Source organism: Dendropsophus ebraccatus, chromosome 8 (assembly GCF_027789765.1).
Source record: "Dendropsophus ebraccatus isolate aDenEbr1 chromosome 8, aDenEbr1.pat, whole genome shotgun sequence".
In the NCBI taxonomy this organism is placed as follows: domain Eukaryota; kingdom Metazoa; phylum Chordata; class Amphibia; order Anura; family Hylidae; genus Dendropsophus; species Dendropsophus ebraccatus.
This window is the reverse complement of record NC_091461.1, coordinates 18,872,831-18,895,852: the sequence shown is the minus strand read 5'-3', so window position 1 is coordinate 18,895,852 and position 23,022 is coordinate 18,872,831. Positions and strand designations below refer to the sequence as shown.

Below are 23,022 nucleotides of genomic sequence, written 5' to 3'. Positions count from 1 at the left end.
GGCTTGAGAACGGCTCATACCGATTGAGCTGAAACGTTGCTAAATGCACTTTGTGGGAGCAATAAACTTCACGGTTTGAAAACGACCTACGGAGTGCTGCGGTAATTTTGCTGGCTTATATACTCTCATACCCCCGGTCCGCAAGGGTATCTACTGCAGGCACCAACCACATAGGATTTCTGGAGTGCTGTGTCCACTCTACGCTATATATATATATATATATATATATATATATATATATATATATATATATATATATATATATATTAATGTGTGTGTGTGTGTGTGTGTATAATATATATTTTTTATTACATTTTGTATGTTATGGGTAATGATGACCACGGTCTTTATGGAGCAGCTGGTGGTGGTTGTTGCTGTATGTCTTGATCTGTGGTTTTGTACCTTCTGTAATCCTGGAGGAAACACTCTAAAAGCCTGTGCAATGAATAATTGCTGAAGTCCCCTTTAGTGTCTGTTCACATGGGATGTATGCACAGAGTATAATCCACAGTGTGTAATGCAATAGTGGATGGGATATGTGGAGAAAAATCACAGAAAATCAGCGTGGACATTGAGCAGCTGTGCGGTTGTTAAAAACCACAGGATGTCTATCTATGTTGCGGATGTAGGGAATGTTTTCCCACTTTACTGCAGATTTTAAATGCATTAAATTTTTTTTTTAATATTCTACAGCTGCAGTTGGGAGCAGGCTTTGCTGCAAAAATGCATGCAGAAAATCTGCAGCATTCTCCCCTGTGAGGTTTTACCCTTAGGCCATGGCCTAAGGGTGGCGGTGGGTCTGATGATCTGAACTGACAGCTCTAGTCAGAAACACGGGCCGCCATGAGCGGAGGGAATGGGAATGTAGAAATGCAGCCGTGTCTCACCTGATGTGCTGCCGAGAACCATGACAGGGGGGTGGTGGTCCAAGCACCAAGGCCTACTGATGTGCTCATAAATATAAGGGCTCATTCACATCTGTTAAAAAAACTGTAGATTTTGTTTGTGCATTGTTTGTTTTAAGTTGTACTTTTTTGTGTTTTAAAGTGGAAGAATTAAAGGGTTCGCCTGTGGAAAGAAAAATGTTTTCAAATCAACTGGTGTCAGAAAGTTATATAGATTTGTAAATTCTATTTAGAAATCCCAAGTCTTTCAGTACTTATCAGCTGCTGTATGTCCTGCAGGAAGTGGCGTATTCTCTCCAGTCTGACATAGTGCTCTCTGCTGCCATCCCTGTCCATGTCAGGAACTGTCCAGAGCAGTACCAAATCCATATAGACAACCTCTGCTGCTCTGGACAGTTCCTGGCATGGACAGAGGTGGCAGCAGAGAGCACTGTGTCAGAGTGGAGAGGACACACTACTTCCTGTAGGACATACAGCAGCTGATAACTACTGAGAGACTGGAGATTTTTTTTTTAATTAGAAGTAATTTACAAATCTTTATAACTTTCTGACACCATTTTGAAACAATTGGTTTGCACCCCTTTAAAGTTTTTTTTGTTTTTTTGTTACAGAAATGCTAATGATAAAAGTGATTACACAATGACCTATACAAACAAAAAATGTGCACTTGAATTTCAGCCTCCTGACAGCTATGGGCTCTGGTGGTGGCTCAGTGGTTTAGAAATGTTTCATTTTTGGGTTGAAATCGGGCCAAGGGCAACAACTGCATTGACTTTGTCTGTTCTCCTGGTGTTTCCTTTGAGTAATTTGGTTTCCTCCTACACTATATATCGGAGATGGGGAAACGTCCAGCGCTCCAGCTGTTGCTAAACTACAATTCCCAGCAAGCTTTGGCTGTCTGATGATACAGCTGGAGCCATGGTCATCAGTGTTTTGATCAGTAACATCCCCCCTTCCTTTATGGGGATGTGTTCATTGTTTACGTTGTTGTTGTTGTTGTTGTTTGTTTTTTAGATTGTGTTTGTTTATTTTAACTATTATACTTTTTTTTTTTGAATATACAAGGTTTCTTTGATAAATTTGCTGTTTTTTTGTTTTGTTCTCTTATCTTTCTTGGATAGTTACCAGTGCCCGCCGCGTTTTCTTGGTCTGATTTGGACGTTTCTAAATACAAAGTGAGCAGGGGGCGATGGGCCGCCGAATCTCTATAATGGCTGCTCTGCTAATCTGTGTGTAGAACTTGTGGCCGGGTGACGGCTGTTTTATTTACAATTGAAATTCAGCTTTAAGAAAGACAAAAGGCACAGAGTGGTGTCCCTACAAGCCACCCTGCCGGGGAACAAAGGATGTGGGTCACCCCGCTGGGGGGAGGGGTAACCTCAGTCTGCCGTGAAGATGTGCCATGGGCTAGTGATTTTTATCTTTTTATGGTCCTGGGCGCCGGATACAAGGATGGCCCTTTTATGTGTTGTTAGCTGTGAGTAACGGTGTAATAGAGACGTCAATGCTTGTGAGTAGAGATGAGTGAACCTGGAGCATGCTGGAGTCCATCCGAACCCGAACTTTCGGCATTTGATTAGCGGTGGCTGCTGAAGTTGGATAAAGCCCTAAGGCTATGTGGAAATCATGGATATAGTCATTGGCTGTATCCATGTTTTCCAGACAACCTTAGAGCTTTATCCAAGTTCAGCAGCCCCCGCTAATCAAATACCGATCGATCGGGTTCGGATGGACTTGAACCCGAACCCGGTTCGCTCATCTCTACTTGTGAGTTGACTTTTAAGGATGTTTGTGTTCTGCAGCCATCAAGTGTATAGCACCATCTATAGTGGACTGTAACCAGCAAGCTTAGGGTCCTTAGTTTCACTTGTAACTACCAGGTATACCGTGCCACTTTTTTTTTCCAGTATAAGGCTGCATTCACACGTTCTGTAAAATTGTCCGTGGTCGCAGATCTTAGAGCACGGACAATTTTAGGATCCATTCGAAGCAATTTATTCGTTTACACAATCCGTGCCGCGACCCTCACCACTAAACGATAGGACATGTCCTAGTGCGCAGGATGATCGCAGCACGTACCCCATCTGCCCCCCCCCCCCAGCTGCCCGACAGCAGAGATGACGAGCAAATAATCTTACAACTACTCGCCCACTCCCCCCGTGCTGGCCGCCTTATCGGCCTATTTCACGGGCTTGTACACGCGCTGGCAGCAAGTAGGTGAGTGCGGGAGGGGCCGCGGGGAGCTGCGGAGGGGCTGCCTGGGTTAGATCGTCCGGGCAGCCTATACAGGATAGTGGCCGTCTGCTGCCGTGTACTTCGTGTTCTGCATATTACAGGCCGCCACAATATGCCACCATTTTCTGCATTATGCTCTGCAGCTTTTCCTTGTTGTCAGCCATTCAGTGTCGGACTGTACTGTTCTATACTGGATATATGACAGAAAATCCAGGAAGATGTCTGCCCCCATGATCATCACTTTGTGACACATCCCCAGTGTTGGCAACCTACACACAGGTTTCCTTACATCTCCGGGAATATTAGCAGCTCGGCTTGTGTTTGCGCTTACGAATTTCTACGGGTTATGATGAAACCAGATTTGCCGTCATCTGTTTCCATGTTAATCTCTATAAATTGTGGGTGTGAACCATCCCGAGCATCGGGTGTGGACTGAAGCTGTTGGGTGTAGTAGGTCAAGAAAATGGGATTCCTAATAGATCGCGTCACAGAGCTATATGTGTCAATTACTTTTTACCTTAAAGGAATGGTAATCACTGTCAACAAGTCACAATTTCCTGATAGTTTGCAGTGAATGGAAAAGAGGAGGGAGGGGACCTGGGGAAAGTCTTTTTGAATGCAGATAATGGAATATTTGCCTAATAAACCCAATTACAAAGTTTCTTAAAATCGCCTGGACTCTTTATAGGTATCAGAAAGTTATAATAAAGTTGTAATTTACTTGTATTAAAAAATGTCAAGGCTTCCCATACTTAGTAGCAGCTGTATGTCCTGCAGGAACTTTTGTTTTATTTTCAGTCTGACACAGTGCTCTCTGCTGACATCTCTGGCCGAGATGTTAGCAGAGAGCACTGTGTCAGACTTGAAATAAAACATTTCCTGCATGATTTACAGCAGCTGATAAGTATGGGAAGACTTGAGATTTTTTTAATAGAATTAAATTACATATCGATATAACTTTCTGACGCCAGTTGATTTGAAAGAAAGTTTTTCGCTGGACAACCCTTTTTTAAGGAGGTTTTCCAGCAAAAAAAATTATTTCAAATCACCTGGTGCCAGAGATTTGTAATTTACTTCTATTAAAAATTCTACAGTCGTCTTCTACTCATCAGCTGCTGTATGTCCTGCAGGAAGTGGTCTATTTCCAGTCTGAAGAGCAGTAGAGGTTTTCTATGGGGATTTGCTGCTGCTCTGGACAGTTTCTGACACAGACAGAGGTGGCAGCAGAGAGCACTGTGTCAGACTGCAAACAATACACCACATTCTGCCACATGTACAGCAGATAAGTACTGGAGGACAGTATTTCTTTTTTTCTTTCTTAATAGAAGTAATTTACAGATTTCTGGCACTTTCTGACAGCAGTTGATTTGAAAGAAAGAAAAATTTGCTGGAGTACCCCTTTAAGTGCTATAACAGAGCTATAATGCCCTCCGTATGGTACTTTCTATGTATAGCTTTTCTATCTATAGTAGTAAACGTGTTCCTAGGGGAGGATAGTTCTTTAATAAGATATGTGACTATATATATATATATATATATAATCACACACACGTATATATTTACATGAGAGTAAGCCCCCCGTTTTATCTTACTGACCCCCAGAAGCCCAGGTGAATGAGTAGTGCCGGTCTCTGTGCCTTTATAAATGTGTTGTTGTGTTGTGGTTTTACTATGGAAGAATAAAGCCGTTATAATGTGGTTGTATATTGTTTAGAATTTTTTTACATTTTGTTTTTATTCTCCATTTACATAGGCTGTTCCTCCAAGTCATTCAAGCTGTACTCGCCAAAGGAGCCCCCCAACGGCAACGCCTTTCCCCCCTTCCACCCAGGCACAATGCTGGATCGAGATGTGGGGTGAGTACTTGACTCTTCGTCGTTCACTATCTGATTGTCTTTGTTTTTGTCTTTATTTTATGTAGATTCAGGGGCTTGTCCTAACGGGGTTTTTCCTGATACAGCAGCTCCGTACCATTCAATTAAATGCTGCAGTACCAGACATGGCCACACTCATATACAGTGCTGTTATTGTGTAAATGGTTAGGCTCCCTTACGTTAATCTGGTGGTCCTGCTCATCGGGTCTTTAGCGTGGGTTTTTAAGATTTATCAATATCATCTGCACCTCTTCCTGTGTATACAGGGTTATGTGTGGCCTATAACAATAAAAGGAAACTGACAGAACAAATATCTATGTATTCGTGCTGTCGGTTTCCAGATCATAAGCAGCAGTGTATACTTACCATCCGCGCAGCATGTGATTTGGATGCTCTCCTGTCCTGACAGCCGAAGAAGGCAGGGGCCGGAGGACTGGAGAGCCGGATCACAAGCAGAGCGGATGGTTAGTATGCACTGCTTGGGATCTGGAAACTGACAACGTGTCAAAAGGTAATTCTAATGAAAGGTACTCTTTTAAATGTGAAGCTAGGAATACCCCTTTAAGTTGTCATGGTGCTCACTGGAGCACTACTTCTCCACCATACTATATTTTTGCCAGCTATTGGACCCCCGCCAGTCAGATGTCAACAGACTATTATACGTATGGGTCATCAGTCTGTGGCTTTCTGAAAATCCCATTTGAAGGGTTTTCCGGGACTTTACTATTGATTGCCTATCTTTAGGATAGTCCACTATTATGACATTGGTGAGAGTCTTGACTCCTGACAGATGATTGAAGGGACTGTGATGCTCAGACAGGCACTCCGGTCTCTTCATTACCAAGGACAGCGCCATACAGTTGTTAGTGGCTGTACCTAGTACTACATGTATCACAGTCCCATTTTGACTGGGTTGTGGTAGCTCCAGTACACTGCCTGGTAGACACTGATTTGGCTGCAGAGTTCCCCCACCTTCCATGGCCCCCTTAGTCAACTAGACAATGGACATGCCAGGTTGTCACCTTTTAGGCTATGGTTACACAGAGGGGTACACTCTGCAGTGTTTCTCAACCAAAATCTACAGCAAAACAATTGGCACCAAATTGTGTAAATTTGCTGATGTGGTTATTGGGGGAGATTATGTTAATGTTGTGGACGAAAAACACCTCTGTATTAGAAACTGTAGTTTTGCATTTTTGAGGGGATCCACAGAATTTCTGCAACTATAGTAGGAAACTTTGCTCTTTTCTGCAGCACTGCACGTCCCAATATATTACTGAGATCAGCGCTCCTTTGCAGAGCCTTTACAAGGATCCTGTTTGGTTTGTGCGGCCTATTAAAGGAGAAATCCAGGGATTTTTAAAATCAGGCGGGGGGGAGGGATTTGTTAACAAGTAGGCACTTACCTTTCCCTGTGCCCGCGGTGAGCACTGGGACTGGCTTCTGGACCCGTTGGAAGTCATTTTCCCCTGAGTTGTGATGACATCACGACTTGGGGGAAAATGCCTGTCCTGGCTGATGGACTGGCTGTTCAGCCAATCGGTGACTGAAGCGGCGTCCCGCTCCAGCCACTGACAGATCCTGAGGCTGGTCCTGTCACTCGCCATGGGCACAGGGAGAGGAAAGTTTCTACTTGTTATTAAATTCCCCTTTGCTGGGTTTTTTAAATTCCCGGACTTCTCCTTTAACCTCACGATAGAGGTCCGCACTTAGTTCTGTCACTACTGATGCAATCGGCTGACAAACAAAAAATTCCTGGCCCCTATACACACTGCGAGCAGGGGAGGGATCCTGTTTACCGATAATGGCCTGTGTATATTGACCCTAACTGTACCCGCAGATGGCATCAGCGGTGAATAAACAAACACCTAAAGGCGGAGTCTCACAGTAAGAATGTTCTTTGTTGCCCATAGCAACCAGTCACCACTCCGCTTTCAAAAATTCATGAGCTCTAATAAAATAAAGGCTGAGCTGTGATTGGTTGCCATAGGCAACAGCGATTGCACAATGCTTGATAAAATTGTCCATGCCATTAAAAAAATAAAATAAAATTGTCATTGAAAATGTGTTTGAGGTGTCAGTATGGAGACCCCTTCCCCCACAGCAGAATACATGGGAGGAGAGGCATGCCTTTTAACCCCTTAACGACATGGGGCCTAAATTTACGCCCCCGCAGCCTGGGCCTTAGCGAAATGGGCGTAAATGTACGCCCTGCCGGGGTATCGGGCTATGAAGTGGGCTCAGGAGCTGAGCTTACCCCATAGCGGGTGAGGACCGACTGTTATCAGCAGCCGGGCCCTCACCCTCAATCCACCGCGTTTAAGTGTAGGTGACCAGAGCATCTCCGGCCACTTTTCGATCGACCCCCGGAGCATGTCTGCGGGGTTCCCGATCACATGGCTTGACTGCCTTGTCAGGTCTCTTACCTTCCTCCGTTCAGTCAGGGCTTCAATCTTTCCCATTTTATACATAAAACACACAAAAATAATAAAGTTAACATATAATATACTGTAATGTGCATAATCGTCCGATCTATTGATATAAAAAAAATATTGTTCCCGCACGGTGAACAGCATGAACAAAAAGTGGGGAAAAAAACCCAGAGATTGCTTCTCTTTGAAATTACGTTTTATGTAAAAAAAAAAAAAAAAAAAAAAAACAATAAAAAGCGATTAATACGTCTGAGGCGAGGAGGAAAACTAAAACGCAAAAGTGACAATTGGCCCTGTCCTTAAGGCCATTTTAGGCTCTGTTCTTAAGGGGTTAAAGGGGTTATGTCATAAAGAAAACTTAACTGATGCATTGTGTGAAGTTAATCATATTTCAGATGTACATACATCTCTAATAATGACCTGTAGAGAGAGAGAGAACCATGTGCCTGTATTGTTTTGATGACCTGTTGCCCTTGGCAACAACCAACTAAGGTGGTCGGGCATGCTCAGTCCAACTGCAACCTCCAGGAAGTACTGGCAGTTGGTTTCCACTGAGCCTACAAGCAAGGGGGATTGTGGGAAGGTGTCTGCACTGTTGTGTGGCAACAGCAGGGTCACAGTTCAGAGAGGAAACCAGGAAGTGAGGATATCCAGCACATCTGTACTCCTTTGCGCGCACACCTTTTTGTTTTGCTTAATGACACAACCCCTTAAAGCATTTTCTTTCCCAGTTTGCAGTGATCTCTATGCAGCTTCTCTGGATGGAGCTGTTATAAGCCTATTGGCTGTGAGGTGTACCTGCATGTTCAGACCGCGACCGATTTGTACAATAAGCAGAGAGATGTATGCTCTTCTCTCTGCTCCTTCTCCTGATATGTTGGGGTCTGAACACTCAACTTTTGATATATTGCTAAGACATGTCAAAAGCATTGGTGCGATGTGACAGCAGTCGTTTTCATTAGCTGCCAAAATAAACTCTCTTTTTTTTCTGAAAAAAAAATCCTGTTTTTGTCCTTTCAGACCGACTCCGATGTATCCGCCCACATATCTGGAGCCCGGGATAGGGTATGTACATTGACTGGTTTGCTAATTTTATAAAAAATTTCAGCCAGTATAGGGTTCACACTGTTTTTTTCATACGTTTTTGCAACAACAAAAAAGATGAAAAACTGATTAATTTGTGTGTATCTGTTTTTATCCGTTTTTTCCATTGGCTTCCATTATATAAATTATTATTTTTTTTTTTTACGTGCACAAAAACAGATGAGCTTATTTTTGTGTACGCTAAAAAAAGGGGTTTTAATTAGAGATGAGCGAACCTCGAGCATGCTCGAGTCCATCCGAACCCGATTGTTCGGCATTTGATTAGCTAGGGCTGCTGAACTTGGATAAAGCTCTAAGGTTGTCTGGAAAACATGGATACAGCCAATGACTATATCCATGTTTTCCACATAGCCTTAGGGCCCTATTCCACCAGACGATTATCGTTCAGATTATCATGAAATGCAGTTAACGATTAGCGACCGAACGAGAAATCGTTGATCGCTTTATAAGACCTAGACCTATTTTTATCGTTGCTCGTTCGCAAAACGTTCGCAAATCATTTGCATTGAATAAGACGTCGTTTGCAGTAGATATGAACGCAATAGCGAAGAAAAAACGATCGCAAATACGATCATAAGTAACGATTATCGTTCCATGGAAATGAGTGAACGTTTTCAGGTCTTTAGCAATAGCGGTCGTTTGAGATCGTTAATCGCGAACGATAATCAGCCGGTGGAATAGGACCCTTAGGGCTTTATCCAACTTCAGCAGCCACCGCTAATCAAATGCTGAACGATCGGGTTCGTATGGACTCAAGCATGCTCCAGGTTCGCTCATCTCTAGCTTTAATCCATTTTTTTTTTATAAAGGACGTCAACGGAAAAATGCATCAAAACAGATGCGCACAAATGCGTCTATTTTTCATCCTTTTTTAATTAAAAAAAAAAAGTCTTGTGAACCCAGCCTTACCTGATTTCGTTTTTTCCTTCTATCTGAACATTCCTGGAATTCTTTCCCTCAGTCATTTAACTTCAGTGACCCCCCTGAAAATTAAATGTGTTTCTGTGCCCTTTATATCATCATCTCAGTCTTCACAGGGGAGACACATACCCCGATTAGAGTTACAACTGATGATAGTACAGCTCCTGCCAGGGATGGTACTGGCTCTCATGGGATTGCTGTGCTGGTGCATCATAGGATTCATAGCAGATTTGACAGGGATGCTGTCAAGTTGGTGGCTGGGTCACATGACCCAGATATAATAGTGACATGTATGTATGCAGCAGAGCTGGGATGAAACAGATGACACTGCAGGAATAGTGATTGGGAGTGTGCATTGAGGACAACTCTGGACAGATTTAATTGGGTAGACCCCGACAATGGAATGGGAATGAATCCAGAGTCTACGGCGTTTGGTTTAGAGACAGGAAAAATAAACTCCAATTTCTCCTGTGTTCTGCTAACAGGAGACATACGCCGTATGGGAACCAGACAGACTACAGAATATTTGAACTGAACAAACGTCTGCAAAATTGGACAGAGGTAGGACGTGTTGGCACGAGATGAACTGGCGCACATCTATGCATTTTTGCCCGTTTTTGGTTATGACCTATAACTATAATTTGTCATGTGTATATTACAGGAATGTGACAATCTCTGGTGGGACGCTTTCACCACAGAGTTCTTTGAAGATGACGCCATGTTGACCATCACTTTTTGCTTGGAAGACGGACCAAAGAGATATAGTGAGTATTCTGTTAAAGGGGTTGTAATAGGATTTAAAAAAAAAACAAAAAAGTTGAATGCTGCAATATCATGCACCACCAATAGGGGCAGTCATGTGGCACCAGGGCCTGGATGGGATTGCTTTGTGACATGTTGTATTTTCACTCTGCATGGAATATTGACGACTATTGTAAGAACTGAAGTAACAAGTTCTTGTATTTTTTTTATCCCTTCAGCCATTGGACGGACGCTTATCCCCCGATATTTCCGCAGCATATTTGAAGGTGGCGCCACAGAGCTCTACTACGTCCTCAAACACCCCAAGGAGTCATTCCACAATAACTTTGTGTCTCTTGACTGCGATCAGTGCACAATGGTCACACAGCATGGCAAACCCATGTTTACACAGGTAAGATGGCCGAGTCAGCCCTGAAACATTGTAACAAACCCTCAGGACAGGTGAGGATTGGGTTGGGGATGAGTATTATCTAGAATGGATACAGTCTATATCCTCAGACCTAATAGACAAGAGTGTTCCTATTCACTGACAGCAATCAGATGGTGAAGAACTGAAAGGCCAACTATAAGATACCCAATTCTGTACAGTGTTTATATGACTGTAAGATATATACTTATGTGTATGCTGAGTCTGCATCCTCTCCCTATGTAATAGGACATGTGTGGCCCTATGAAAAGGCCATATGAATGATCCAGCCATTGTTTGTGCAGCCTCCCCCGCACTATGGTCTCGCCTTGTAATAGGCAGCTCAGTGACCAAGCTCCGTTCTACGAGATTGCGCTCATTTACCCAGTGCATTGGCCCAGTTAATGAAGCCCTGTTAGAACTAACTATTGTTAGGTTAGGTCTAGCCTCCTGCTCCCCTGAGGACTACCTATGGAGAAACAAGTGGGAAATGGAGACTTTCTATGTGGGCGGAGAGGAGATTTGGGAATGGTCATAGTGCCATCTTGTGGTCATGTATGAGTATAGCTGTTTTGTTAATGATTTTCAGTTTCTGTATCCTGACCTGTTGATGCTACCTCTGTAGGTGTGCGTAGAGGGAAGGTTATACCTGGAGTTCATGTTCGATGATATGATGAGGATAAAAACGTGGCATTTCAGTATCCGGCAACATCGAGAGCTTATTCCCCGCAGTATTCTTGCCATGCATGTAAGTCCAGGACATTCTGATCGGAATGCAGTATTAATGGGGGGGGGGTTCAAAGAATTGTATATTGATGACTTATTCTTAGACTAGGCAGGTAATATTATGCCTCTCTTTTTCTAAAGGACGACACAGCTCCTCTGCTGCCACCAATGGCTGTGACAGGAACTGCAGAGCTGCTTAAGCCCTAGGCTGGCAAACAGCTTTTTGAGTACAGAATGAAGCTTTTTTTGCCTAATAAAACCTATTACAGAGTTTCTTTAAATTGTTTGTTTTATTAATTTCTACAAAAATATATATGTTTTTTTTATATTTGTTCTGCTCCCTTGATTTCTATTTTAATCCATGTTAGTATTAGAATAGACATTACACTAGGGGAGGCTGTCTGTGTTGGTAGAGCTGTAGGCGCACAGTCGATCACAGGGTTCCGAGACCAGGGCTTGAGCAGCCCTGCAGTTCCCGCCATGGCCAATGTTACTGCTGCCGCTCGTAATAAAAAAAAAAATCACATTTTCTTTAATTATATTACAAAGTCATTTAACTTTTTGAAAAAAAATTTAAAAAAGTTTCTTTGCTGAAATAGTGATGATTTGTGTTCCTATAGAAGATATTTACTTCTGACGTTACCTTATGAAGATAAAACTTTTTTTTTTTTCCCCCCTAGGCCCAGGACCCCCAAATGTTGGACCAGTTATCGAAAAACATCACAAGATGCGGACTGTCAAACTCTACGCTCAACTACCTCCGGGTGAGCAGACTATGGTTTACGTCTATTAGATCCAGGATGACATATGTGGCATTATGTTTATTGGTCGTACATGTGGTGTTCATCGCTCCCTGTCTAGTACATGGCGAGGGGGTCACTGGGATTAGGGGGCCTGGACTTGGAGCAGTATGTGGGGTCCTTGCAGTCATGGTGCTGTGGGAACCATTAGTGCAGTCTCTTGCATACATCCAGTAGTCATTGGATCTGAGTCCTCGTATGGTACGTCTCCCTATAGGTCCTGGCTATTATCAGCTCCGTCTTTATTGCAGGTTCTAACATTCTTTTTATGCTTCTACCCCTGCCAGCTGTGTGTAATTCTGGAGCCCATGCAGGAGCTCATGTCCCGGCATAAGACGTACAGTTTAAGCCCCAGAGACTGCTTAAAGACGTGTCTATTTCAGAAATGGCAGAGGATGGTAGCGCCACCTGGTGAGCATTTATAAGAACTGCACTTCTCATTCAGCCATTTGTACAGATGGTCCGCTCCATTCTGACCTCTGTTGTGTCATCCCTGCAGCTGAACCAGCCCGACAGGCTCCCAACAAGAGGAGGAAAAGGAAGATGTCAGGGGGGAGCACAATGAGCTCTGGAGGGGGCAACACAAACAACAGCAACAGTAAGAAGAAAAGTCCGGCCAGTACCTTCGCCCTCTCCAGCCAGGTACCTGTAAGCATCACCTTTTAATTTTATCTTTATCCCCTAATGCCTGACATATCTGCCAAGCCTTATAGTGTAGAGGTTTTATATAAATGTTTTTATAATGATCCACGTATGTGGCACTGTCTCTTTAAATTCATTTACCTGCTTGGCTGCTGTAATATCTATAAAATATTGAGATTAGTCTTAAATTAAAGGGGTACTCCAGAGGCTGAGAGATTATTTTTTTTTTTTGCTAGTATACTGCTTTTAATAAAGTTTTTTTTTATTTTTCTTATTTATATTATTTCTATGACTGGCCACAGGAAGGGGTGACACAGTCCCTCTGCTGCCTCCCGTGTTTGTGTTGGGAACTTCAGGGCTGTCTAAGCTCTGCAGTTCCAATCCCTTGAAATATAACTTTATTAAAGCAATATATATAAAATGAGTGTTTAGTCTGTGGAGTACCCCTTTAAGGCTATACAAATGATGATGGATGTGTATTTTGCCCCAAGCCCCTGCCTGCAAATGTGTGTAATGTTCTCCAGAGCCAATACTGACACACAGAACCAGATCTGCCCCACAATATAGTTTCCATTTCTCAAGTCTAATTATCTCCTGACATTCCTGGTCTCCATATCTCCTTATCGGAGGAAACCCGTTTACAATTCCTGGAAACTTGTTGGCCGGGTCCCATAGGCTTTGGTCTCCGCATAAAACGTCATATACTATATGTACCATACGTGCATATGTTCTTGCCTCAGTTCACCTTTGGACCCTGTTTATGGTTTTCTTGACTCGTACACATCCTAGCTGTATTATAATGGTTCATTCACAGCTGTATTCATAATTCTGCAGTTTGTGTAAATCTCCTGGTTAGTGTCTTTTCAGAACTTAACCTGGTGATTTTGCATTCTGGGACGTATAGTCCTCACACCAGGTACTGTTGCTCTCAGCATGCTGGGCGTTGTAGTTTTGCAACAGCCATTAAGCTATAAGATACAGCACCCACCAGCAGAATTATGAATGCAGCTCTGGAGAATCAAAAGGCTGTAATTCAATGTAAATACGGTCAAAGGTGAAAATATAGGGGGAAATTTTAAAGAGACATTTCAAGGGGAAAATAAGAGTTTTCCTCCAAGGTCCAAATCAGAAGGAACTTGTTTTTTGTTTTTTTTGTAGCACTTCTGGATTCTGATTGGTTCTAATCCTTTTCTTTCGCTTTGGGTTTTATAAATCTATCCAATCCCATGAATGTTTCTCATTTACTAGGAGTTAGTGACCCTGTACCCACAATCTGACCCCCCCCCCCCCCCCCCAAACTTCTTGTACCGTCAGATAGCTGCTTTTAATCCAAGATCTGTCCTGGGGTCCGTTCAGCAGGTGATGCAGTTATTGTCCTAAAAAACAACTTTTGAACTTGCAGCCCTGTGCCCAACGGCCGTGGCTTAGAATGCCTATGCATTAGGCTGACACCCCCTCTCTGTCCCTCCTCCCCACCCTCCTCATCATTAGGAATGCACCAGGCAGATTTTCTACTATTCATCACCTGTGTGAGCACGGCACATGGTCTGGATTGTTAAAGCACCTTAGTAGTGTTCAGACAAGTGAAGAATAGGAGCATTCCTAATGATGAAGATGGCAGGAAGGAGGTACAGAGAGATTGTGCCAGCCCAATGCATACAAAATCTAGGCCACACCAGTTTGGCACAGGGCTGAAAATTTAAAAGTTGTTTTTCAGGACAATAACTGCATCACCTGCAGCTATCTGAAGCAGCTATCTTAAGGTACAAGTGGTTTTGAGGGGGGGGGGGGGTTAGATTGTGGGTACAGAGTCACTTTAAGGTGCCTTTAATACAATGCACCCTGAAAAATATTATAGTACAACAAATGGCCTCATCAGATGAGTGTGTCTGACACCTGTCGATGGGTTGTGTGTGATAATGTATCTCAGCCCCATGCATTCAGCTGCAATACCACATACGACCTGCGACCAGGTGTGGCACTGTTTTTAGAACAGAACTGCCATCTTCTCCCCTAATTATGGACTATGGGGAAGATTTATCAAACATGGTATAAAGTGAAACTGGCTCAGTTGCCCCCGGCAACCAATCAGATTCCACCTTTCATTTTCCAGAGTCTGTGAGGAATGAAATGTGGAATCTGATTGGTTGCTACGGGAAACTGAGCCAGTTTCACTTTACTCCATGTTTGATAATTCTCCCCCAATGCCTTTAAGTACTTGCCTGGTTAGAAAACTAGAATGGGAGCCCTCTCGACTGTGGCCATCAATGCCTTATGGTGCGTTTACACAGAGAGATTTATCTGACAGATCTTTGAAGCAAAATCCAGGAACAGACTATAAACAGGGAACAGGTCATAAAGGAAAGACTGAGATTTCTCTTCTTTTCAAATCCATTTCTGGCTTTGGCTTCAAAAATCTGTCAGATCTCTGTGTAAACGCACCCTTAGACTTGGCAAGGTGTTAGACCAAAGCTTCTCAATTTCATTCCTTTTGGCCCACCAACAGGTCAGGATTTGAGGATATCCCATACAAAGAACACCTGTGCTACCTGATGCATATAATTATATCATCTGTGAAATACTAGGGGAAATCCTTAGTATTTGAAAACATGACCTGTTGGTGGCCATGAGGATTGGAACGTGTTAGACCAATGCTTCTTTTTGCTGTAGTCTTCTGGCTCCATGATTGAGGATCACCTATTCTGGGGAACAGTGAGGACCCCCGCTGGTCTTGCAAAATCAAGTCTGCACATGACTGTTTCAATGCCCCTTTAAAGTGAACCTGTCATCTCTTTCATGCTGCCTATAAGTCAATAGGGCGGTCCCTATTGGCTTATGCCTGCCCCCACACATCCTTGATTGACTGATCTCCCTGTTTTATAGGAAGATTACACTCCGTCATGGCTGGTGAGGAGAAGCCTGCATGAGATTGACGACAGGTCCCCTTTAAGGGATCTTAATTTTACTTACATGGCAACCACCTGTAGGCAAGACTGGAGATACAACTTGCTTCTAGTAGCCCAGTAGCAGTGGTTGGTGCTGTAGCAATAACTACAACTCTCAGCATGCCTCAACAGCTTCAGTCTAGATGCCTCCATGGCCATTCACCTGTAGATCCACCATTGTAGTGTGTCAGACGTCTGCTGTGTGTATTGGTTCTGGAGAACTGGTATTTATTAACCAGCTGCTTATCATGGAGTGAGCCATTACTTTTCACACGTTTGTATGTAGTTGAGCTCTATAAAGTGAGCACAACGCCCCCAATAAGCGTTAGAATTAGAGAGTCCCATGTGTGCACTTACTGTATCCGAGGTCGGGTAGTATTGCATCCATGATACCGGCCCTATGCGAGGTTGTTACCGGAAGTAGATATGGGTAATGCGTAACACAATGCTTCTCTGTAATGACTGTAGGGCTTTAATCCTACATCCCTTACGTTACATGCATTTTTGCAGGCCTCAGCTTTCCCCTGACCTCCAAGAAGCCGCTTCTGACCACGCGTAGTAGTGGAAGGAAGGGACACGCCTCTGCCTTGATTATGTTTCTGGAACTCTTCCCTTTCAGGATGTAATGGTGGTGGGCGAACCAACCCTTATGGGAGGAGAATTCGGGGATGAAGATGAGCGACTGATAACCCGCCTGGAGAACACTCAGTTTGATGCTGCCAATGGAATTGACGATGAGGATAGCTTCAATAACTCCCCCGCGCTAGGCGCCAACAGCCCCTGGAACAGCAAACCACCTTCAAGCCAAGAAAGCAAATCGGAGAACCCAACCTCACAGGCTTCACAGTAAAGATAAAAAAAAAAAAAAGTACAAAAAAATACAAAAAAAAAAATAGAATAAAATATATATATGTGTATAACAGGCCGATGTGGAGGAACAAAATGTTTGTTTTAAAATAAAAGTCGAGAAAAAGAAAAAAAAATTGAAACTTATCTACCTGTAAATTGAAATAAAAATGACATTTTAAAATGAACCCCCTTTGCTGCAGGTTATACCTTTCCAAGAAAGGGGTTACTGTGAGAGGAACGGAGGTACTGTGGACCAGTAACTGCATATGAACAAAGTTAAGCGGGGGCGGGGCTTGTAAATTTATATAGAGCAGGGGCGGGGTCATTGTCAACACTAAAATCCTAGAGGAGGTGGTCATGTTGCACTGGACTTGTTGGGCCAATGGACAAGTGACCTCACTGAGGAATACTAGCCTAGGATTTGTACCCACTATAGTTGGCAGCCATATTTATAAATGCCGCCTTGATATGTACCAAATTGGCTATAGATGGCGCCATGGTTTCAGAGTTGTGTGTGCCGTGTCACCTGGTCACTAGCATATGTACTTAAACCCTATTAAGTTGAAGGATTATTCCGTTTTTAGTCCCCCTACCCCCCTTCATTTTAGCAAGGTCTCTAGGGGGGTCTCCAGTTCTCAGGTCCCAGTTAATAATTTATTAAAATCTTTTTAGATTTAGAAAATCCATCCAAGTAAAATTCTCAGCGTTGTGTCCAAATAAAGTCTTGTCTGTGTTAAGCCCCTTTAAAAGTAGCCTTTGAAGTAAGACAGGTCTTAAAGTGAATTTCCACCTTTTACCACCTTAGTGGTCTTAGCGCTAATATTCTGTGCAGATTTATTTCTTAATATATCTTTATGGTGGTTGGAGCTTAATTTTTCTAATGAGACGCTCTAAATCCCCCAGCATGGAAACCGAGCTGAATAAATGTATGACTACCTGCAGCCACCACTGGTGGAGCCCCGGAGCTTACTGCATACTCTTTTCTCCTAGGCCGGGTTTACACTGAGCAAAACCAGCGGAATTCCGTGGCGGAATGCCGTTGGCCTCCCTCTCATGATGTGAGTCTATGGGAGGCGCGCGCTGCTGTTCTCACAGCGTCTCTCCATGCTGAAGAATAAACTTGTTCGTTCTTCAGCGCGGACAGAGCAGGAGCGCACGCCTCCCATAGACTCACATTATGAGAGGGAGGCTAACGGCATTCCGCTAGTTTTGCTCAGTGTGAACCCGGCCTTAGAGTTAAATATATAAACAGTATCCGGTAAACTCCTGAGCTCCCCCTGGAGGTGGCTGCTGGTGTCACATTTTGATCGATTTGTCTGGGTGCTAAAACCATGACTTATCACTAGAATGTGCAAGAAGAGCACTCAGCTGAGTGTCTGCCCTACCTGCCATCTCCTCTCTGCAAGAAAGTAATTCTATAGAAAGTCTATGGGGGGGGGGGGGGGGTGTCTCCTGAGAACTCTTGCTGTGCATTCTAGTGATGAGTCTGGGTCTTAGCACCCACCCAGAACCCTGATCATTCAGACTGTTGACTGTCCCTGTAACATATCAAACGTTCTTGTAAATGACAGTATACTATAAAAATTATAGAATTTAAAAAAAAAATAAAAAAATTAAGTGATAAATCTGTACTGAACGAATGATTCTTTTAGACTAGGCATGGGAAGCCCTCATAACTACGTTTCCCATCATGCCTGGACAGCCAATTGTCAAAGCATGATGGGAATCAAAGTTCTGCAACAGCCGCAGGGCCGCAGGTTTTCCGTTCCTGTTTTAGGCTAAGAACACTATGATGATCAAAGGTGGTAAATCACTTTAGGGGTCTGCTATATATGCTTCCCGATGTGCAGCTGATGTAGATCATTGGGTCTCCATTGGCTTTGCATTATGTATATGCAACCATACCTACATAGGGGATAGAGTGCTGTGTGGAAATGCCAGCATGCTACATGTAAGTGCTACTCCCTATATAGGGTATAGTATGCTTCATGGAAGTGCTACTCCCTATATAGGGTATAGTATGCTACATGGAGGTGCTACTCCCTATATAGGGTATAGTATGCTTCATGGAAGTGCTACTCCCTATATAGGGTATAGTGTGCTTCTTCCTTTATAGGGTAAAGCGGGCTTCATGTAAGTGCTACTCCCTATATAGGATTTAGTATGCTTCATGTAAGTGCTACTCCCTATATAGAGTATAGTATGCTTCATGTAAGTGCTTCTTCCTATATAGAGTATAGTATGCTTCATGTAAGTGCTTCTTCCTATATAGGGTATAGTATGCTTCATGTAAGTGCTACCCCCTATATAGGGTATAGTATGCTTCATGTAAGTGCTACTCCCTATATAGGGTATAGTATGCTACATGGAGATGCTACTCCCTATATAGGGTATCACATACTATATAGAGGTGCTGCTCCCTATATAGGGTATAGTATACTATATGGACACATTACCCCCTACATAAAGTATAGCATGCTATATGAAAATGCTACCCCCTACATAGGGTATAGTATACTACATGGATGTACGACTCTATTCCCTATGTAGATATTGATATACTTATGCATCCAATGGAGTCCAAATAGGGTTGCCCATCCAGGGAAGGCTCTAGAATATACAGATGCAAGACTATGGCCGCACGTGTCCCCTGTCAGGTAGCTTGGCATGACATGGGCATTCATTAGCTCTTATTGTGTATAGTCTTCATCCATCTCTCTCCATATATTCCAGCTCATTGTACATACTCATCCCATCTCAGTCTCCAGCAGTTGCAGCCTCCACAGTGCCTCGTTTTCCTTCTCGCATTTCTAATTTTTTTTTTTATTATTATTATTCTGTTTTATTTTTGTTTTTTATTTTTAAATAATATTATTAAAAAAAAAAGTAAGTTAAAAAAATGCTGTCCTGATTTTGTACTGGCTTATTCTATATTCTCTGGGGAATCTTGTTTTCTACAGTTCCAAAAGCTTCAAACCAAGGAAAGACTTTGCCGAATTCCTTTGTAATCTCTCCGAGAGCGGAAGAGAAGAGACCCATAAGTCTCGTGGCGCTCTTCCCTTCTATGTAAAGTTGTGTGATTAATACCCCCCCCTTCTTTTCTCCTTTACCAACCTGTTCTCTCGCTTGGGTTTATGTATCTTGTGCCTGTACATTTCCGCTCAGTAGAAGCCGTGTGTAATTTTAGTCTTAATGTATTATCATTTAGAAAAAGATTCTTCATTTTATTTTATTTTTTTTATATGTATAGGTAATATGATATTTGGGGGTGGGGGACTGTAATAAATGGGGGTTTATTTTTGGTCACCAGTTCTCTGTAAACCATGTAATGTTCAATGGTCTACTTTGCATCCGTGTGTGTGTATATAGGCCGAAGCCCCTTTATTTTTTGAGGGTCTTGAGTCTAAACCGATTGTGTTCAAAGCAAAAGAATGAAAGGGGTAGCTTTAAATTTAAAGGGACACTCTGCTATGTGCTGTTTTGGATGTTTAGTCTTGTTAGGATAAGAGCGACTTCCTTCCTTACGCAGAGATGTGTTTATTGGAGACTTGAAGCATTACATCCTTCAGCACAAGTGGAGAAAAAAACCCTTTAAATTTGGGAATGTTGCATAATATTTTGTATGTATACTTACATGTCTTTGCCCTTGGTTACGACCCAGAACTGCTACATTTACAGTGATGTCTGATGCAAGTCTATGTTGTATTCAAGGACATTAAAAGAGAACAAACCAGGAGGAAAAAGCCATGTTTGTGTTGTCACAAAGCCTTCTTTCTGATCTTTACTGTAAGTCTTTGACCCCTTCTAGTCTTTGATTTTTTTGGTAGGATGCCACCAATTTGAATAGAATCCACTAAAAAGTTGGGCTACTGAAGTTCCTCTAGCTTTGGAGGACACATCAGGTCTGTGGAATACTCGGAAAGTTCATTGCTTTTAAAGGGGTTATCCAGCGCTACAAAAACATGGCCCCTTTTCCCCCTCTCTTGTCTCCAAATTGGGTGGGGTTTCAAACTCTGTTGCATAGAAGTAAATGGAGCTTAATTGCAAGCCGCACCTGACCTGGAGACAAGAGAGGGGGCCATGTTTTTGTAGCTCTGGATAACCCCTTTAATTGGATCTGTGTAATGCTGTATTTGTCCAGTGGTGGCGCTGTGGGGAAATCAAACACTTTCTGCTGGGTTACTCCACCGATTACAGCGGATCACTGGGGGTTCTAGGAAAGTGACACCTTGTGATCAGCTCCGCCCCATTCACGTCACATTTTCAGGGCTATACATTGTCATCGAAGGGATGGGGACATACGATACTCAGTAAAGGGATTATCCAGGATGAGAAAAACATAGTTGTTTTCTTTCCACAACGCTGCCATCTTTGTCCTCAGTTTGGGTGTAGCATTACAACTTGGCCCCACTCACTTCAATGGCATAAAGGTATAACACCACACACAACCTGAGGACGTGTTTATCTAATCCTGGATAAGCATTGTGTTTCATGCTCTGCTTTTTCAAGATGGGATGGTGCAAAATGTGGGAAGAAATGGGCGTGATAGATTTGTCTTATTCTGGATCATTGGGGGTGTAATACTTCATTTCTCCTGTGGGGGCGCTGTAGAGAAATTGAACACACTTTGCCAGGTTCCCATTAACTTTGAAGCTGATCGGTGTATTGTTAGTCAAATCAGGAACAGCTGATGCTCAATTATATAGAGGCTGATGTTCACTGAGCACAAAGCAGTATCCGGTAGCCATATTGTGCCATTTGTTAAGATGTTTTCAGCTTTAGTCAAATAGGTGGAGATATATATAATTCGCAAAGGAAAATAATGGACATTTTTATACATAATCCATATTTATTGCTGGCCTGCTTATTGTTCACATGTTAACGCCCGGGGCTTTGAGAATTCTATTATGTGTTGGACCACTGATATGTTGCTCTTTCCCTCCGCCATCTTGAATAGAAGTTAAAAAGGGGATTTTTTTGGGGGGGATGGGATGGGATGGGGGGGGCGGGGCTGTGCTACGCACTAGAGATGAGCGACCAGGGTTCGAGTCGATCCGAACCCGAACGTTTGGTATTTGATTAGCTGGGGCTGCTGAACTTGGATAAAGCTCTAAGGTTGTCTGGAAAACATGGATACAGCCAATGACTATATCCATGTTTTCCACATAGCCTTAGGGCTTTATCCAAGTTCAGCAGCCACCGCTAATCAAATGCCGAAAGTTCGGGTTCGGATGGACTCGAGCATGCTCCAGGTTCGCTCATCTCTACTATGCACTATATAGAAATGGATACACTGTAACATGTTCACCACTAACTATCGTAAAAGCTGTGGATACTTCTGAGCTGTTTGCACTTATTTCCAGAAACACAAATCCTACCATGTCGCTAGTGCAGGTGCTCTGTAGATCTTTAACCTAGCAATCTATCATAAATGTAAGCAATAATCCTGAATAATCAGGTTTTTCTCCTTCTCTATTCTTTGAGTATTAGAGATAGGAGAAGAGAGTTGTACACAACAGTGTGGACAGAGGGGAGAGTATACATGGAGGACAGCTCACACAGGCTGTTGGTGGGAGAAAGTACACACACAATGCAGTTTTTAGGGAGTATAGAGAGAAGACGAAGCACTTACGGCACACTCTCCTGAACACACAGACCTCCTATCCAACATGTATTACAGGAAGTATATACCCACATATACACCCACATATAAAAAATCTGAACCTAGGAGAAGCCTGGAGGGTGTCTGAAAGGAAATACAGTAAGTAGAGATGAGCGAACCGGGTTTGGGTTCGAGTCCATCCGAACCCGATTGATCGGCATTTGATTAGCGGGGGCTGTTGAAGTTGGATAAAGCTCTAAGGTTGTCTGGAAAACATGGATACAGCCAATGACCATATCCATGTTTTCCACATAGGCTTAGGGCTTTATCCAACTTCAGCAGCCACCGCTAATAAAATGCCGAAAGTTCGGACTCGAGCATGCTCCAGGTTCGCTCATCTCTAGAAATAAGTCAAAGGTGTCCACACCCTTTAATGTTCTAATGATATCTGATCTGAACAGTGTCGGACTGGGGTATCTAGGGCCCACAAGAGAAAATTTTCCTGGGGGCCCACCAATGAAGAACCAGTAAGAGTCAGTCAGTGTTAGTGTAGGTTCTAAAGCTGGGGGCCCACCAGAGGATTCTCCAGTCCTCTGGTGGGCCAGTCTGACACTGGATCTGAAATCTATTATAGTTGCCGATAGAAGGGACAGCTGTAGAAAGACACAACTTATAGTTTGGAAAAGTTTTTGAAATCCTGATAATTGTGTATGAACCACTCATTTTACTCTGGCTACCCTATGAGACCATGAATTAACATTTAAATGCACTTTCCATTGTAGCCCCATATAGACTTTTTATTACAAACAGACTACGGGC

At 43.0% G+C, this 23,022-nt stretch overlaps 1 protein-coding gene across 9 annotated transcripts in view; it reads left to right on the top strand.

The window, feature by feature from the left end:
- Nucleotides 1–19,501, top strand: part of LDB1 (LIM domain binding 1) — a 136,099-nt gene extending 116,598 nt beyond the window's left edge. For 5 of the 9 annotated variants that reach the window (XM_069979956.1, XM_069979957.1, XM_069979965.1 and 2 more), the window contains exons 2-11: nt 4,894–4,996; nt 8,467–8,511; nt 9,957–10,036; nt 10,134–10,235; nt 10,452–10,624; nt 11,265–11,387; nt 12,046–12,129; nt 12,453–12,576; nt 12,665–12,813; nt 16,372–19,501. In XM_069979956.1, the coding sequence (XP_069836057.1) occupies nt 4,894–4,996; nt 8,467–8,511; nt 9,957–10,036; nt 10,134–10,235; nt 10,452–10,624; nt 11,265–11,387; nt 12,046–12,129; nt 12,453–12,576; nt 12,665–12,813; nt 16,372–16,602 (1,214 nt within the window). In that variant the 3' untranslated portion in view covers nt 16,603–19,501. Of the gene's footprint in view, nt 1–4,893; nt 4,997–8,466; nt 8,512–9,956; nt 10,037–10,132; nt 10,236–10,451; nt 10,625–11,264; nt 11,388–12,045; nt 12,130–12,452; nt 12,577–12,664; nt 12,814–16,262; nt 16,296–16,371 lie in introns of those variants that run through there. The other 4 variants (XM_069979961.1, XM_069979959.1, XM_069979960.1 and 1 more) reach the window with 4 other exon arrangements.
- The last annotated feature ends 3,521 nt before the right edge of the window (nt 19,502–23,022 follow it).